The 17,126-nt window shown below is 34.4% G+C and overlaps 3 protein-coding genes and 1 non-coding gene across 4 annotated transcripts; 1 reads left to right on the forward strand and 3 right to left on the reverse strand.

Annotated features, from left to right (window-relative positions):
* Positions 1-2,462: 2,462 nt before the first annotated feature.
* On the forward strand, positions 2,463-2,535 carry TRNAK-UUU (transfer RNA lysine (anticodon UUU)). Its single transcript has one exon. It is a non-coding gene; the product is annotated as a tRNA-Lys (tRNA).
* A 39-nt stretch (positions 2,536-2,574) lies between these two features.
* Positions 2,575-6,156, reverse strand: LOC127248108 (protein TRANSPORT INHIBITOR RESPONSE 1-like). The gene is made up of 4 exons (XM_051270291.1): positions 6,025-6,156; positions 4,868-5,412; positions 3,570-4,065; positions 2,575-3,491 (listed from the first exon to the last, which is right to left on the reverse strand). Exons 2-4 carry the CDS (start codon positions 5,389-5,391, stop codon positions 2,736-2,738), a joined length of 1,776 nt encoding a protein of 591 aa, XP_051126248.1. The 5' UTR covers positions 5,392-5,412; positions 6,025-6,156; the 3' UTR covers positions 2,575-2,735.
* A 2,986-nt stretch (positions 6,157-9,142) lies between these two features.
* On the reverse strand, positions 9,143-10,691 carry LOC127248069 (heat stress transcription factor A-2b-like). Its single transcript, XM_051270228.1, has 2 exons — positions 10,248-10,691; positions 9,143-10,159 (listed from the first exon to the last, which is right to left on the reverse strand). The coding sequence occupies exons 1-2, from the start codon at positions 10,689-10,691 to the stop codon at positions 9,497-9,499; spliced, it is 1,107 nt and encodes a 368-aa protein (XP_051126185.1). The 3' UTR covers positions 9,143-9,496.
* An 83-nt stretch (positions 10,692-10,774) lies between these two features.
* LOC127248068 (external alternative NAD(P)H-ubiquinone oxidoreductase B2, mitochondrial-like) lies at positions 10,775-15,363 on the reverse strand. Its single transcript, XM_051270226.1, has 11 exons — positions 15,149-15,363; positions 14,944-15,050; positions 13,895-14,174; positions 13,345-13,551; positions 12,845-13,095; positions 12,532-12,751; positions 12,316-12,420; positions 11,881-12,153; positions 11,664-11,785; positions 11,444-11,563; positions 10,775-11,309 (listed from the first exon to the last, which is right to left on the reverse strand). Exons 2-11 carry the CDS (start codon positions 15,024-15,026, stop codon positions 11,222-11,224), a joined length of 1,749 nt encoding a protein of 582 aa, XP_051126183.1. The 5' UTR covers positions 15,027-15,050; positions 15,149-15,363; the 3' UTR covers positions 10,775-11,221.
* Positions 15,364-17,126: the final 1,763 nt, after the last annotated feature.

A 17,126-nucleotide genomic window follows, 5' to 3' on the forward strand; every position in this document is an offset into this window, starting at 1 on the left:
ATAAATAAAAGAAAATTCATGTATAGCATACATATATTTTTTTAACAAGGAATTAAAATTAATTTGAATTAGAAAAAAATTAAAAAAAATCAATGTACAAATCATATATATAGAAACAGTATTATGTATATAAACCTATTAAAGGTGGTTCGGCCCATTTCTTACTTGGCTCAAAATTTGATTCTTAGTATTAAATTATTTTGTGGCCCAAATAATACGTAATTAAACGTGGCTGTCCATCTGCCTCATGGGTTTTTTCATTTTTATTTTTTTTTGTAACTTCAAACTAAATTTTTTGCTATTGGGTTTTTCAAAAGTTAGAATTAAATAGTTTTAATGAGTGTCAATTTGTTACACCTAAACTCCCAAAGTAAATTAAGACAAGAAACAATTTCCTCCACCCCTCAAATATGATTCTTGAAAAGGTAAAAAATGAAAAGTAAAAAATCAGTAATCAGCACATATGCATTGCACCTAACAAATCCACTATAACTTTCATTGCTTTACACCAAATAAAGTTGGGTCATTAATAATATATATATATATATATTGTGTGTGTGTGTAGAGAATCATGTAAATGGTTTAAAAAGATTGATCATATGCTTTTAACTTAGTTGTGATAATTAATTAGAAAAAAGTTAATTAATGCGTCCATATAATATAATTAAGTATGAGCTTCTCAATTATTTAGGAAAAAGACAATCGGAAATCTCCACGAAGTGCACTTGGACTTGGAGTGGCAAATGCTTTCTTTGTACTTGCACAGAGACTCAACAAAAATCTCTATTTTTATATTTATTTATAACAACGTCATACTTATTTATAATTTATTATTATTTTTTATAAATTCACTCGTATTACTTTTCAAAATATTTATATGGTATCACCGTGAGATTATGGGTTCAAACCCCCGACACTTCAGGTCACCTACGATACATGATTTGTCTAGTGTAGAGTATTAGGTTCAATCGAAGTTTATCCAGTACGCACTTTTGGATAGCGGCTGGGAATTCTTATATCGTAAAATATATATATTTATATCGTATGTTATAGTTTACTAATATAATATTAATTAAAACTCGGTATAGTTCTTCTAGAAACAAAAATCTGAAAGAAAGCAAGCACGACTTAATTGAAATCCATGTGGAACATGAAATCAATCAAACTCTTTTAATTCATCACTTCTATATAGATATACATATATATATATATTTATTGCTTTTCAAAGTTCAAAAAAAAAAAAAAAAAAAAAAGCACAGACAGACCTAAAAAAATTTCTACTTTACATAAAGAGTGATTGATGATTGATGCAAATTAAAAACATATGTAGAAACTAGAAATAAATTAATTCCATATAATATTATTATATTTCTCATTCATATATATATCCTCCCTTATATAAACCCCAACTCCACTTTCTTCAATTTTCCATGGATGTTTAATTAATTTCCCAATATTAATTCAATATTCCATCATATATGATCCCTTCATCTTCATCTTCAATGGAGAAGAAGAAGAAGATGATGAATGACAAGGTGATCAAGAATCACAACTTTCTCTACAATTTCATTCTCTACTCTCTCTCCTCACTGATCACTTGCTGCTTCGGCTTCTTCTCATACCCTTTTTGGCTACCCTCAAACCCTTCAATCATTCATCACCTCATCATCTCAATCTCATCTCTTCCACACCAATTAATTACAGACAAAATGAATGTTCTTGTGGATGCCAAGTGCTTCTTCCTCGTCCTCGGAAACCTCATCGTGATTATCCTAATTCGAGAGTCGAAGATGTCGCCACAGCCGGCCTCGGACATGTACGATGACTACGTTGCAAGAAGGTATCAAATGGCTGCTGCAGCACCATCGCCATATGCATCTAATTATTCATATGCTTGCTCGAATATTAACGTGCAAAAAACCATGAGCAACAAGATTGAATTAAACATCAAGAAGAAAAGGGAGCCATTAAAGGTCAAAAAGGAGATCAGGACAACATCAGTGAAGATGATGACTGAAAAAAGTAGAGGAGAAGAAGAGACTGTTATGCCAAGAGAGGAGCTGCACAAAAGAGTCGAAGCTTTTATTGCAAGAGTTAACAGCCAAAGACTTATGGAATTAAGCTACTAATATACTGGTTTTAGATCATCAATATATATATATATGTCCTATTCCATAAAGTTTATATATATATATATATGTATGTATGTATATGTATTACAATGCTAACCTAATTAACCTAGTTAGAGAGAAATAACAATAAATTTCTTCTGGTGCCTGAATTCTTCTTTTGCTGCTATAGTTTTCATTTTCTGTACTTCAATTTGGTGTATGGAAGGACAAAATATAAGTGAATTGAATTATGGCTTAATAGTATAAATTCTACCGATAACAATTCAACATGAAATTCGTCATTTATTTTTAATAGTTATATAAATAATAGTTAAATAGTAACTACAAGCAGCCGTCTTAGCTCAGCCGGTAGAGCGCATGGCTTTTAACCATGTGGTCGTGGGTTCGATTCCCACAGACGGCGCTTTTTACCATTTATTTATTATTTTTTAACCTGCAGTTTGATTTTAAATAATTTTCGGTTCTTTTTAACACAAATATTCATACAAAGCAACAAACACTACGTATTCCGCAACCTGGGATCATAATTCGACACATAAAAATTCACAATCAATTTACATACAAGCATCGATCAGCAGCAAAAACTCAACCGTTACTCCGCCGTCAAAGCCTGAGCACCAACGGCGGCGCATCCCGCCGCGGCCCCGCCACGGTCCGGTACACATAAATTTTATCGGCGAGGCCGTCGCTGCTCCCCTCATCCTTAATCACTTCAACATTCAATCTCGGCATCTCCGACGCCAGCATCCGGCAGCCCCTCACCGTCACCTTGCACGACGACATCCACAACGATCGCATCATTTCGTATTTCTCCTGCCCCGACAGCAGCGCGACGTTCCCGAATGGGCAATCCCGAATCTCGAGCTTTCGCAGCTTCGGACAACCTTCAAGAACACACTGCATCCCCCGATCCGTCGTCCCCGCAAACGCCACCGACAGCGTATCCAGATTCTTCGCGTAGCTCCCGATGTACTCGAACGTCAGATCGGTGAGCAGCCCCGTAACCGAAAGCCTCTTCAGCTTACGACACGTTCTCACGACAGCGCCGAAGGCGTCATCCATAGGTTCGTTCGTCAAGTAATCAGGCTCGCGCGGCATCATAATGCAGAGCCGGAAATGGGTGAAATTCGGACAGTTCTGAACTATGTTCATAACAGCAGCATTCGTCATCCTACGGCAAAAATAGAGCACGTAACGCAGTCTGGGGCACCCGCGCGACACTGCCAAAAATCCCAATTCCGTAACGCCGATGTGGTGATCGTGATCGTAAGGTTGCGCCGGGAAGACTCGAAGCTCTTCCAGCAACGGACAGCTCGACCCGACAGCCTCAAGCCCTCGATCTTCAACCGTATCCATTACCTACATACAAAGGTAATACTTTCATTAAACATCTCCGTAAGTTTAACGTTGTCTCGATGACGAATTATTAAGCCTCACCCAAAGGCGACGCAAATCGGGGCAGTGAGCAAGAAGCATCGAAAATTCACTGCTTTGAAGGGGGACTTCGTTCAAGTTCAGAAACGTCAGATTGGCGCAAGCGCCGTAAAGAACAGGGAGATTTAACGAGGTTGCGCCTTCCCATAATCCCGATAGAACTTCAAGATTTCTGCAGTTGCTGAACGCGCTTTGGATGTCTTCATACTGTCGATGCGTAAGTTCTTGCGAGAAGGAACCCGTGCCGAGCTCGGTAATCTGAGGAGCATGCACTAGCAATCGATGCAGCTGTTCCAACGTTATACTCTCGTTGACTTTCAGAACCCGTAGCGACTTACTCCGGCTGACGAGTCTTTCCAGATCATCGAAATTTACGACACTACTGAGACTGGCAAAGTTTAGTACTTCCAGCGAGCTGAAATCCTCCGGGAAGCAACTCAACCAGCTTCCGCCGACCTCGATTGTTACGCTGTCCTGTATGTCGAGCTCGGTCAAGTTCCTAGAAGCAAAACATTCACATCAGATAATCTCCATGAGAAAAACAAGAAAGGAAATCATTTTAGTTGTCTTCTTAGGTTTATTTTCACTCAGATTTATTCCATCGATTCGTCGTGCTAGAAGAAAAACAACACGGATATGTTCACTTTCTAATAGTCATGAATAACATTGTAGAACAACTAATATATCTGGTGTGACAAATTAAAATTAATGATCGAATAACAAACACAAAACGTAAAGAAGACACAGATTTACGTGGTTCAGCAACATGTTAGCTATGTCCCCGGACAAAAACAAAATACAAATTTATTCACAACGGCAAGATTACAGATTTCGTATTTCTAACTCTATTAATATAAACTAAGAGAATAAATCAGACTGACTCAGCCCAATACGAACTCAAAAGCCCAACACTGCATACGATCGGGGCCAGGGGCCACTCTGCGCCCCCGGATCCCAGGCAAGGAGGACTTCACCCCCTTGACCCCCGTGAAACTCAGCGAAGTGGCAAACTAGATTCAAGTCATATCAACAATCTCACGAAGATAGCTCAAGATAAACAGCAAATTGCGTGAGACAAAATATGTAAAGCTTCGATCCTCACCTAATTCTTTAGGACACAAAGCTATTTTTCTTAGTCATTTTATTGAAATAACCAAAAACAAAGGTCCTTAATTTCACATCTTCAAGACAAAAGCCACTTTCAGAAACCTAAATTAGTTCAACCAAAGATGCCGAATGCAAATCACTAGATAGACATAAAAGAACAGGCTGCATCGGTGACAAAAAGGATTGTCATTTACCTGCAATATCCGGCAATTGCCTTGAGCCCGATTTCGCTATATCCATCACAGCTCGACAAAGATAAAGCCTTGAAACTAGGGAAAGATTTGGCTAACAGTTCCAGGCTGTCGTCGCTGACCGTCATCCTCTTGAGCCTCAGCTCCTCCAAGAACGGATAAACTTTGGCGAATACAACCAGCCATGGATGTACATTAGCACCCCAATCCACAGGGAGCATATTAAAATCTGAAAATCTTGGCTTCCCTTTAAGTGTGACACTCTTAATTCTTGAAAACCTTCTAGCCACAATTTCCGGCGACACTGAGTAGCAGTTGCCTATAAAAAGCTTCGATCTTGTCCATCTCTCAGCATTGTACCAATCTTTTCTCACAAGGGAAATCGAATTCCTGTCCTTGTGTGAATCAATGTAAGAAAGAACTTTCTCCAGCACCTCATCAGGGAATGGCGAATGGCACTGAATTTCGGCGTCGGAATTAGCTGAATTCGCCGGAAATTCGCCGTCGTCGCCGGAGTCAAGATCCATTTAAAACTTGGAGGATGGCTCCTTGATTATATATACAGAATCAAATGTATAAGTCAGAATCATTCCAATTAAATGCTTATGTATGCTAATTCAGTCATAAATAGGAAAAGTACAAAAACAGAACAAACCCTATTGAACAGGTGAAATCTCTGTACATTAAAGAAATCAAAGGACAACTTTGATAAATCAAATATTACAGAACTCATTTCGTTAAAATTCTTGTTATGGAGAAAGTGTTTTATTTTATTTTTTTTCACTGTAGCACCAATAATATTATACAAGAAGGAATTTTATGAGAAAGGGATTGGCAGACTATATCTAGAAAAAGACAAAAAAGGTGGAAATTTGCAAAACCAAAATAACTAAACCAGTTCAACTTTGAAAACCTCAATCCTGCCCTTTAAACTGCAATCTTGAAAACCTAAAAAAAATAAAAATAAAAATGCCATGAAAGCTCAAACCCATAACCAAAACCAAAGATCCACCAAGAATCACTACAACCTAGAAATCACTAGATCCAGAAACTATTTGCTTTACAAATTAAATGCAACGACAACAACTTGAATCTCTGTGATTTTGAATCATAAAAAGAAAAAAAAAAAGGAACAAGAAAGAAGTGGTGGGAGATTATACCTTCACTGTGATGAAAGGTGGGCAGAGAGAAAGAAGAAGTGGTAAGGCAAAAACCCACTTGCAGATGATCGAAAAATAATAATGAATGATACACTACTGTTGCTGCTTACTGGCTGCATTATAAAAGGGGCAAAAAGAATGGATTTTTTTTGCCCTATTTAATAATTCCATGTACGTATACCATACGAATGTGGTGTTTATACGATACGTACGTCAAGCTTTTAATTATTTGGCGTAGTCCCAACTTTGATGAGGTCGACAGGCAGTGGAGGGGAAGCACCCACCGTGGGCTCATGTGCGCCTGTCCAATCACTAGGCGCCACGTATGTATGTATGTATGTATGTATGTATCTATGTATCTATGTGTACGTACAGTCTCTTCTTCTTCTGCCTTTTTTTTTTTTTCCTTGAATTTTCACCCAACCCTTTGAAATGCAAATATGCAAAATTACATTAGATTAATGAGTAATTTAATTACAGCGACATCAAATCAAGATTTGTTCTTGATTGGAGAAGAAGACCTTTAATTAAGGCATTCTAATTTTATTTTTTAATTTAAAAAAAGTATGATTGGAGATAGATGGTAATAATAATAAAACTAAAATAAAATTATAAAGTGCATATTGAGGTGGCAATGGGAGACAGGGAGAGGGTGGAAGTGGGGTGGGGGCAATCTTGGAGAAGAGGAAGGAGAGGGGTCTATTAATAAATTGATTATTTGTTTATTTATATTAATCTTGATGGAATAATTAGAGGTGGCATGTTCATATTCATGTTCATGTTCCCTCTTCATTCTTGTCGTGATTTGAGGGAAACCTAATCTTCATTCCAACCCACAATGGATCTGTACATGTAGAATAGTATACAGTAATGTAAAGAATTGACTATGCGAAAAAGACATGTATGGGTGTGTTTGTTGGAGATTTGGATTTTGATTTGGGATTTGAATAGTAAAAATTTTGAATTTGAATAATTGTATGATGTGATATAAATAGGTGTTGATGCGATGTTTTGAATGTAAAATTGATTTTTAGTATAATATAAAAAATAAAAAAATAGATGTTTGATCTGATGTTTTTTGGAGTAAAAATTGGATGAACACGCCTATAAAAGACTTTGATAGAGTTTTGGAATTTTAGAAATATCAAAAAGTTGATAATTCATGTCATATTTTGTAAAACAAAATATATTTGATTTGTTATTTTTTAAAAATTCAATAGTGTTATAGTTCAAAAGAATTATTGTGTAAATAGGTTTGGTTAAACATGTTTGAATGTTGGTGCGTTATTTCAACTATTTTTTTCTTGAAAAAATAATAAAAAAAATCTTTGTATATTTAATATAAAAAATATATCAATATCAATTATGCTATTTTGAAATAGTAATAATTTTAATTAAACAATATATTTATAGTAAATTTCAATTAAATAATAAGTTTTTGAAAGAATAAAAATTTAAATTATATATGTATATATTTTTAGTAAATTTTAAGTAAATAATAAAATTTTAGATATAGCTTTTTTTTGAAAACATAAATACACAATATTAAAGTAGAATTAAGGATACAAGTAAACGCGTTTTTTTTTAACCTTAGAAGTATTAAAACATTAAACTAATAAATTAAAATAAAAAAATTAACAAATAAATAAATTAGTTTGAAATTAAATATTGATTTGAATTTTTATTCAAATATTATTTTCGTGTAATATTTGGTAAGATAGAATATTGTATTTTTTTATTGAAAAGTATTTCGAATAAATAATGTTAATTTTATTTTGATTTTACAAAAGAAGAAAACACTATGCTTTGTTCTTTTACCTTAAAATTTTCAATACATTTTTAAAAAGAAATTAATATACTACACACTTATTATATTTATATTAGCGGCACAATTCTCACAAAACAAACACACTTTTATAAATAATTAAATTAACAATTTCATTTACAAACAAGTTTTAAAATAAAATTCCATACTTATGATTTTTTAATTTTTTATTTTTTTGCAATTCATCTTAAGAAAATATACAAATAAAATATTGGCATAAACAAATTTAAAGTCATTGGTTTAGATTTGAATTTTGTTTTAAATAATATTTTGATACAATATTTTATAAAATAATACTCCTTCCGTCTCATAAAAAAATATTAGTATGTGTGATATAAATGTAATGACATTTGTGTAATATATTGTAAGTTGTAAGGGTATTTGTAATGTTAGTGAACAGTACAGTTACTTAAAAAAAATAGATACTTCGTTATGAGTCAAAATAAAAAAATTGATACTTATGTTATAGGACGGAGGGAGTATATTTTTATAAATAATGGTATAAATTGGATAATACTGATTATGTTTAAAATACAAATCAAACACATTTTATAAATTTTATAAATATATATTTGTATAAAATAGTCGTCCTTAACTATTGTCTTACTAAAAAAGATTTAAATTAAAATAAGAGCAAACTCTAAGATGATAAAGAATGTGGTTAAATCAACCTAAGAAAACTTTTGCCAAAATTTCAAAGGTAGGGAGGGAATATATGCTTTTAAGATTAAAATGGATTATTGATCACTTATGAATTGGATCTATCCTTATTATCCTTTTTTTTTTTTTTTAATACTTTAGACATGTTTTTTTACTTTATAAAAAATAGTTGTTACGTGACCTTATTATAAAGTTTTTATGAGAAAATATTATATTTTACTCAACAACAATATATGAGTTTTAGTGTGCTGAAACACAATAGCATAAGGACAAATAAAATAATTTATTTTTTTTAAAAAAAAATGAAACAAAATTCTTGTGTTTGATGAAAAAGAAAAAGTACAATAATAAAAGATTCAATAATGTATATATGAAAAGACGAAAATATCATTTAAAAATCTTGACCAAGTTAGCATTATCCAATGGGCATAATTTAATAATAATGGTGATAATCATGTTGCACAAACCACTCTTGGACTTGAGGGATTCATATTGTAATTGTCCGAATGAGATAAAAAATAATAATAATAATAATAAAAAATCTTTGTTGCATAGCCAATTACACGCCAACACAAATAATATTGGCCGAATAGTATTATTATGCCCTACATTATATAATTCCTCCAGAAAAAAAAAAAAAAAGTTTAAAATTAAAATTAAAAATGGGCCATAAAATTGATTGATTGAAATGAGATTGTTTGTCTCCCCATCTTTCGAGAAGCCCCATGTTACCTGCAAATGCAATCATCTCTTCCTTTTCTTCATGTCTCCTTTTTCTCTTATCCATTTCCGCTCTTTTGTCCGCTTCCTAATCCTAACCCTACCCCCACCAAACCCAGTCTAGGGCACCGCCACGTGTCCACCCAAAATGGGCCCACGCCATCTCCGGAAATAAGTATTTCTTGAACATGCAAAACTCAAAACTCTTGGTTACGATTAACAACTACATTAATTTGAAGTAAAATAAGCAAACTAACATCCATTAATTCAGTCCAAAGTAAAGATTTGAGATGGCTTTGATTTCTCCTGCAAGTCCCTGATGTAATCGACGCAATCCGACGAGGATTCTGCGATCAAATCTTCCAAGGAAATGTAGGTGCAGGCAGGATGATGCTTTCCCATGTCCTCTTCCAGCACAATCTCGCAGTTGGACTCAACGCCATTATCGACCTTGAAGACGCCACTGGAAGAACCATCACCATCACCAGGAGGAGGAGGAGGAGGAGGGGGAGGAGACGTCAACACGGCCGTGTTGTCCTCCAGTTTCCTCTTCCCCTTCTTCAATGGCGTCTCCCTCTCCCTGCTGTCATCATCCGGTTTACTAAGATCGCGCAGGTTGCAGAGAATTCTCTGCATCGTAATGCTCCGGTCCCTCTCGTTGCCGGCCACTTGGTATTTCAGTTCGGCGAGCTTTTCTTCGAGCATACGCTGCTTCTCTCTCAGCTTGGCGATCTCAGACATTAGCAGACTCTGCTCCTTCATCAAGAACTGGGATTCGTTGTCGAAGGAAGGTTCCATGGCGGATTCAGTATGCTGCTGCTGTTGCTGAATGTGTGTCCTTCTCTTTATGTTTCTGAGCAAATGCCTCTCCCCTTTCCTGAAGTAATCGTTCCTGTACTCCCATTGCTCCCAGCTGATTTTCCTGAACCCCTTTTGAATGTACAATTATAACATTCTTTCTTTACTGCAATTATGATACATGTGTATATATATATATATATATGAATAGATTGCTTACATAGGAGTTGAGTTGGGTAATGAAGCTTTGGAAGTTGTTGTGTCTGAAGTACATGGGAAGAACATTGGCTGCAAATGAGTGAGGGTTCTTGATGACAAAGCTCGTGCCTGTAGAACTCCAGGAAACCAAAGAGTTAGTTTCTTCATTGCAGAGCATGTCGAATATCTTCAGCAAAAATGGCGGTATCGGCCTGTGTCCTGATGTCGAATAACTAGAGCCGATATTGATTCCGCCGTGGACATCATGGATGTTGGTGTCACTAGTAGCATTGTCTAAAACCATAATGTCTGCCATTGCCTGAATTTGAGCTCCATCGATGAGTTCTTTGTTGCTTCTGATCATTGCATTTTCCTCGCCTCCTTCTCCCCCTCCGGCGACATCCATTTCCGAGAGATAAGAATAGTTAAAATGTGTGTATTTGTGTGTGTTGAAATATGCATTCATTCATTCACATGAAAAGCATGGAAAGAAGGTTACTTGTGTTTTGTTGCAGAAGAATATATTCTTATTCTCTGAGTGGTCAAGCATATACATATACATATAAATATGATGTTCTGCCATGCTGATTACATATTTGGGACGTAAAAATGTGTTGCGTTTTAAAACTAAAACTCAGACATGCACATTGCAAAACATTATTGAAATCAATATAATACCAATGTATTCAAAGCCTCAACATTGAAACCAAAACTGCTTATTTTGAGCAAAAACTGAACCAAGTGTCCGTTCAGCAACAAAATTGGATGTAGCCTGAGCCTGAGCCTGAGCCTGATCCTCTTGGCCTCAAAAATACGTTTACGCGAAAAGAATGGATAACAAGAAATGCAACAAAATTGGATATAGCCTGATCCTCTTGGCCTCAAAAATATGTTTACGTGAAAAGAGTGGGAAAAAAACAAGAAATGCCGCGACTAGAAAAGAATCACTTAGTGATGATAGGTGTATATCAGGGAGGGAGCTCCAATTCGTCTCCCTTAAATGCAGCTTGAGTCCCTTCCGAAAATGAATCGCCTTCCCCAGTCTGATATAACCAGGGATCTTGTGCGCCAACTAACTTGCTTGCTGGAAAAAAACAAATAGGCCACCCAAATTAACAATTGCGACAATGCTTTTATATGTGTAAAAATGGCTTTAGAAGAATGGCAATGGAACTAATCATAGAATTCGAAAGAAAAGTGATGGAAGATGGAACTCACCTAGCATACACAGAATACCAGAGCCATTGTGAGCTGTGGCCGATGGAAACCCAGTCTCCGGGGAGCTGAGCAGCTGTCTGCTCTCCTCCAAGAGGAGCAAATTGTCCGAAATGCTTGTACCTTTAGCAGCATTATAGAGTTATTACATTGAAGTGGCATTTGTATTGCGTCAAAAATGGTGTATATCCTGTGAAGGTACAGAGTCAGTTAGTAGTAATACCTGAAAGGATGGAATCGATGGCGTCCTTCACCCCTGATACGCAGAGGACCTTCTGGATTCTTCTCACACTCTTCCTTTCGGTTGAAACAATCAGCGAGATACCAACCTTGTTGTGCTGCAACCTGCAATGCCATCCGTGTATACATATTTACATCATATCATTCTTGCATGGAAGAATTAGAACCCATTATTGATTCATATTCTGATTGCAAAAAACCTGTGCTGTTGCTGGGAGAGACTTCATTTGAGAATCCACGTGGGCAAGAGCTGCCTTGAAATTTTCAAGATTCACTTCAACTGATTCGCTTACTGAATTCCCCTTGGATTCTTTCAACAGATCAACAAGGTTATTCATCTTCTTGTGCTTCAAATAAAGTTTAACTTGGGGGTATCTTTCGCATATATCATCGAGGAGACCTCGAAATTCTTTAACAGAAAGTTTCCCGGATTTATTTTTATCTGCTTTGCTAAATATATCAGAAATATCCTCCTGCAAGTGAATATAAATAGGGTTAAAATTAATGTATCAGAACTTATGAATTGTCAGGAAATCAGCAAGGCAAAACTAGTTGAAGATTGCAGTGTATGAATGTGAAGAACATTTTATGCCTGATATGACAAATGAATTTTTCCAATCTAATAGTGTAGATACCATGACTCTGCGCTGATTTATTGTGGCAGAATCCCCGAGTGCGTAGATGTTGTCGTATCCTTGAACTCGAAGCCACTCATCAGTAGCTAGAACTCGTCTGTTTGCCTGAGTGACAAATATTTCTCTCTTTTCAAAATATCCAACTCTTTTGGAATCAAGACCAATAACGAAATTGCAACAAAGAGAATGCAGCATTGAATGCCTCAGAGCTATTACCTGACCAATTTGCTTCATAAAATCCATTATTACCGGGCGTGTTCCGATACCCGTTGACCAAACCACCATGCCATACGGCATAGTGGATTCCTTTCCATTCTTAAGTTCTTTCGTGGATATGGCTTTGTCAGAAACTTTGGTAACCATTGACCCAGTTTTAACATCAATACCATCCCTCTGAAATTTCTCCTCAGCGAAATCAGTAATTCTTTTGTCAAACCTGCACAGAAAGATTTGGTTTAGTTTATAATTCAGGAGAATGTTCAATAACAAGAATATTGCTTGAAGATATTCAGCTAAAGAGCAGACTTACATGCCCAGAATATGATCTGTAGCTTCGAGAAGTGTTATCTTCACTGCTTCTTTAACATAGGGGTACAGTTTCACCAAGTCCTCATTGACATAATCATGAAGCTCTGCTGCAAACTCCACACCTGTTGGACCTCCACCAACCACAACAAAGTGAAGAATTTTCTTTCTCTCTTCTTCAGTTAAGTTGGGTAAGGCAGCCCTTTCGAAACAATCAACTATGCTTCTGCGTATATTCTTAGCATCTTCTACTTCCTGCGTTAGAAGAAGTCCACAGATCACTTGAATGAGGAATTACTAAAAGTATATTTTATACATAATCGTAACAAAACTGGATCAACTTTGTTCACCAATATGACCAGAGACAATGGCTATAAAAAGTCAATTGTCGTCAGCAATCAGGCTATTGTAGGGGAGCCAAGTCTTTATACAATTGACTTTATTCTAGGCAGATGTATAGTCATACAATAGCATGCGGAAAGGCAACACGCTGTGATGTGATACCTTTAAGAAATGGCAGTTTTCTTCCACACCAGGAATGTTGAATGTATTTGGACGAGCTCCAATGGCTATCACGAGATAGTCATAGTCAACGACAAGTTCCGCATTTTCATTTGAATTGTCCTTCACATTAGACCGACAATAGACCTTCTTGTTTTCTGGATCAATCTTGAAGCACTCTGCTTCCCAGAACTGAATCTTAACATTTTTCTGGCATGAAAAAAAGTGCAAGTAATGAGTAAATACTACCTCGAGCACAGAAACATAACATACATAGGAGCGGTAAATCAGATACATGTTACCATCTACAGCTTTAATTGTATATTAAAGGTGCGGTCATAGCAATCCTCTGTGTATTCTTCACATATTGATCAGATAATTGAACTACTAGAATGCAATTATATCATCTTACAAGATCCTCTAGGAAAAGGCAGGTGACAAATAACATGTACAAGTTCATTGCAAATAATAAACAACTATGAATCTATCAAACAAAGATCAGTCATTTATATGCTAATTTAGGAATCAAATTAAGGTAGTTCATGATACTTACGTTTTTGACAATGTTGCGGATCGGTTCGACAATGCTGCGGGGTTCCACAGTGCCACAGGTGACACTAGGAAGCAATGGTGTGAATGCAAAATAGTTTCTCGGTGATATCACCTGAACATCGTATGAAGAATTTTTCAAGTTTTTCAAGAAACTTGTTCCAGCCCAACCAGTTCCAAGAACAACTATTCTCTTTTTCTTTTTATCCGTCATGGATGAATCAGCGAAGCTTAAATCATCATAAGAGCTAGCTTGAGAATAATATCCTATAATGCTCCCGCCACTGTAAATTCATAAAACAGAAAATGATGCATGAAATCGCTAGTAGGCGTTCAGGAATGCGAAAATATACGTCAACTCTATGATCATTTGAACACTGCAGCAGATCATCAGAAACACATATTATGCAATGCAACAGTAAGTGAAGATTTACAATGAGCTAATGCCTGTACTTCAAAAGAACAAAAAGGAGATTGAATATTACTTGCATCTTTAGACCATGTGTGGATCTAAAATTGTTCTCTCAAACTCAATCCTAAGGCTCTTTTCATGTTTTCAACTTAACTTTAGTATTATCAATCAAAATTATAAAACATCGATCTGCCTCCAAAACATATATAAACAAACCCAAAATTCCTTAGAACTTTTGTCACTATAATGAATATATTTTAGAAAGTGATCAAAATCTAAGCTCTGCATTCTCACATCTCATCCAGGTTCATCCTACACATTGTAAGAAATCAAAATAAAATATAGGAAAAACGAATAAGGAAAATATGGATCCTTGAAAGCAGGACAATCTGATCACGAATCTTGACCTTTTAGAACTGCTATTATTAGCCTTTTGACAATCTGATCGAATGATTGGATCTCAAGTAAACATCGATCAAAACAACTAAATTCTGGCAAACATCTCTACGGAATTTGAGTTAACAATACAAGCTTCAAATAGGTACAAAAACAGTAGGGAAAACAAAGCTTGCATCTATGTTGCAACAACAACCAAATATTAGATTCTAGAAATTCGGTATCGTTAGCAACAAAAGCAATACCCGACGGTGGCAGCAATCAACACTTTAGCAAGCGAAGATTTTTCGCGGAAGGTGGTCGAAATTTTCTGAAAGACGGCCTCCATCCTCTGCCTCTTTCAGATGAAACGCTGCGAAATTAACACAAGCGAAAAATGTCGCATGAGGATCACAAATACGAATATTGTAGAAACGTATGCATGCACAGATTGAACAAAAAGCGACCTACCTGTAGATTTCGAGAGAAAACAGCGAAACGTGAATGAACTCCTTCTCCAATCAAATGAAGTCACTTACCACGTTTGTATTTAAAGCCGAGAATATTCCAAAAAGGTTGGAGAACGTGGCTTGAATGCTAGGGTTTGTGTATGTAATGTGGCTGGCTGGCTGGCTATTGGTTAAAGCTGAACGCCAGTTGTTATATTGTACTTTTTGCCCGACTTGGCGCCCAAGAAACGCAAGAGCCGCGCCGACATCAAATCGTAATTAAAGGCGAAAATCATAACGTACAACCTCCAGATGCTCAGCGTACAGCTGTTGAAATTGGAATAAGCATATCTGAAAAAGATTTATTATACTGAGGTTGAGATTTTTCGGAAGAAAAATTTTAACAGAAAAAGGGGTTGTTTAGATTTGCTTCTAGAAGGAGTTTTTTATATTTTAAAAATAAAGAAAATTAATTTCAATACATTATTTTAGGTGATATTAATATTTATTTAAAATAATTTTTAAAATATAAATAAATATTTAATTAATACTTGATATAATAGATTTTATCTGTACTACCAAAATTATACTATGATGGTCTTATTAACTTTTTGCCCATAATTGATACTCCTCTGTCCCATATATTACGGGTCTAGTACGATAGATACGAGAATTTAGGTAAAGTGTAATTAGTAAATAATTAGAAAGTGTATTAGTAAAAATAATTATCGTATAATAATAAAAATAATTGTAGATTAAGATAACTAAATTGTTTAATTAAGATTTAAAAAATTATAAAATTTAAAATTTAAAATGAGATTAAAGTGTATATTATATTTTAAAAAAATGGACAATTATATAGGACGGACGAAAATAAAAAATATGAACAAATTATGTGGAACGAAGGTGGAACTAAGGGAGTATTTAAATCTTAATTATTATAAATAGCAAATATACTTGCATTTATAATATTAATAAAAAGATATTTATAATTTTTTTAAAAAAATAAATATAAAAATATTTTTAATATAATTAAGTATATTCTTGCAGCTGGCTTAATACTCTATAGGAAAGCCCAGTTCTGAGATGGGTCTGCCAGGTACTTCATGTGTGGGCTTGCATGATGCTGCCCAAAACAGGACACAATGGAGACAAAAGTCGTGTAAATAAAATCAGCAGTATAATTCTAAGGATTTGTTTGGTTTGTATTTTGGTTTAAAGAAATCTTTTTGATGTAAAATACAAAATAAATAATATAAAAATAATAAATATATTTATATATTAATATTTTAAAAAATATATTATAAAATTTTTACAAAAGAAACAAACCCTAATAAACCAAGCCCCTATCTTTGAGAAGTTTTGGAGTTATAAAAATTTAATAATAGTAGAAAGTTATTGTTAATGTAATACTCCCTCCAGTTTGCTTAATAATTTTATATTTATCTTTTACGTTATTATACTTAATATTTAAAATATTTTTATATTTTTATAATTTTTTTATATAAATATCACTATATTAGTATTACGAAACACTAAGATAAATATTTTTGACATTTTTTTTATTTATACCATGTTTTGATATAATAATTAATATTCAAAGATCAACACCAAAAGTAAATGTTACAAGTTAAAGGAGGGAATATTTTTTAGGGTGTGTTTGTTTGGAGTTTGGGGTTTGGATTTTGAGTTGAGACTTAAATAATAAAAATTTTGAATGTGAATAGTTATAGGATGTGATGTTTTGAATGTAAAATTGATTTTTAGTATAATATAAAAAAAAAATTAGGTGTTTGATTTGATATTTTTGGGAAGAAAAAAATGAGATGAATAATGTATTTAAAATTCAATCTCCCAAACAAACACACCTTAAGTATAATTAACAGGTAATTAAAAAATTTATCACTAAAATTAATTATAAATTAAAATTAAAATAACTAAATCATTTAAATAAAATAATAAATTATTAAATTTAAAAATATAATTAAAATATATAAATA

Source organism: Andrographis paniculata, unplaced genomic scaffold, assembly GCF_009805555.1.
Source record: "Andrographis paniculata isolate CXL003 unplaced genomic scaffold, ASM980555v1 Contig32END, whole genome shotgun sequence".
In the NCBI taxonomy this organism is placed as follows: domain Eukaryota; kingdom Viridiplantae; phylum Streptophyta; class Magnoliopsida; order Lamiales; family Acanthaceae; genus Andrographis; species Andrographis paniculata.

Coding starts and splice junctions, on each gene's coding strand:
- LOC127248108 (XM_051270291.1), bottom strand. CDS start 5,391: ATGGATCTTGACTCCGGCGACGACGGCGAATTTCCGGCGAATTCAGCT. Junction 4,066..4,867: donor GCAATTGCCGGATATTGCAG/GTAAATGACAAT, acceptor TTTTGCTTCTAG/GAACTTGACCGAGCTCGACA. Junction 3,492..3,569: donor CCGATTTGCGTCGCCTTTGG/GTGAGGCTTAAT, acceptor CTTTGTATGTAG/GTAATGGATACGGTTGAAGA.
- LOC127248069 (XM_051270228.1), bottom strand. CDS start 10,691: ATGAATGCATATTTCAACACACACAAATACACACATTTTAACTATTCT. Junction 10,160..10,247: donor TTACCCAACTCAACTCCTAT/GTAAGCAATCTA, acceptor TACATTCAAAAG/GGGTTCAGGAAAATCAGCTG.
- LOC127248068 (XM_051270226.1), bottom strand. CDS start 15,026: ATGGAGGCCGTCTTTCAGAAAATTTCGACCACCTTCCGCGAAAAATCT. Junction 13,096..13,344: donor AAAACTGCCATTTCTTAAAG/GTATCACATCAC, acceptor CTTCTAACGCAG/GAAGTAGAAGATGCTAAGAA. Junction 11,564..11,663: donor CATCGATTCCATCCTTTCAG/GTATTACTACTA, acceptor ATGCTGCTAAAG/GTACAAGCATTTCGGACAAT.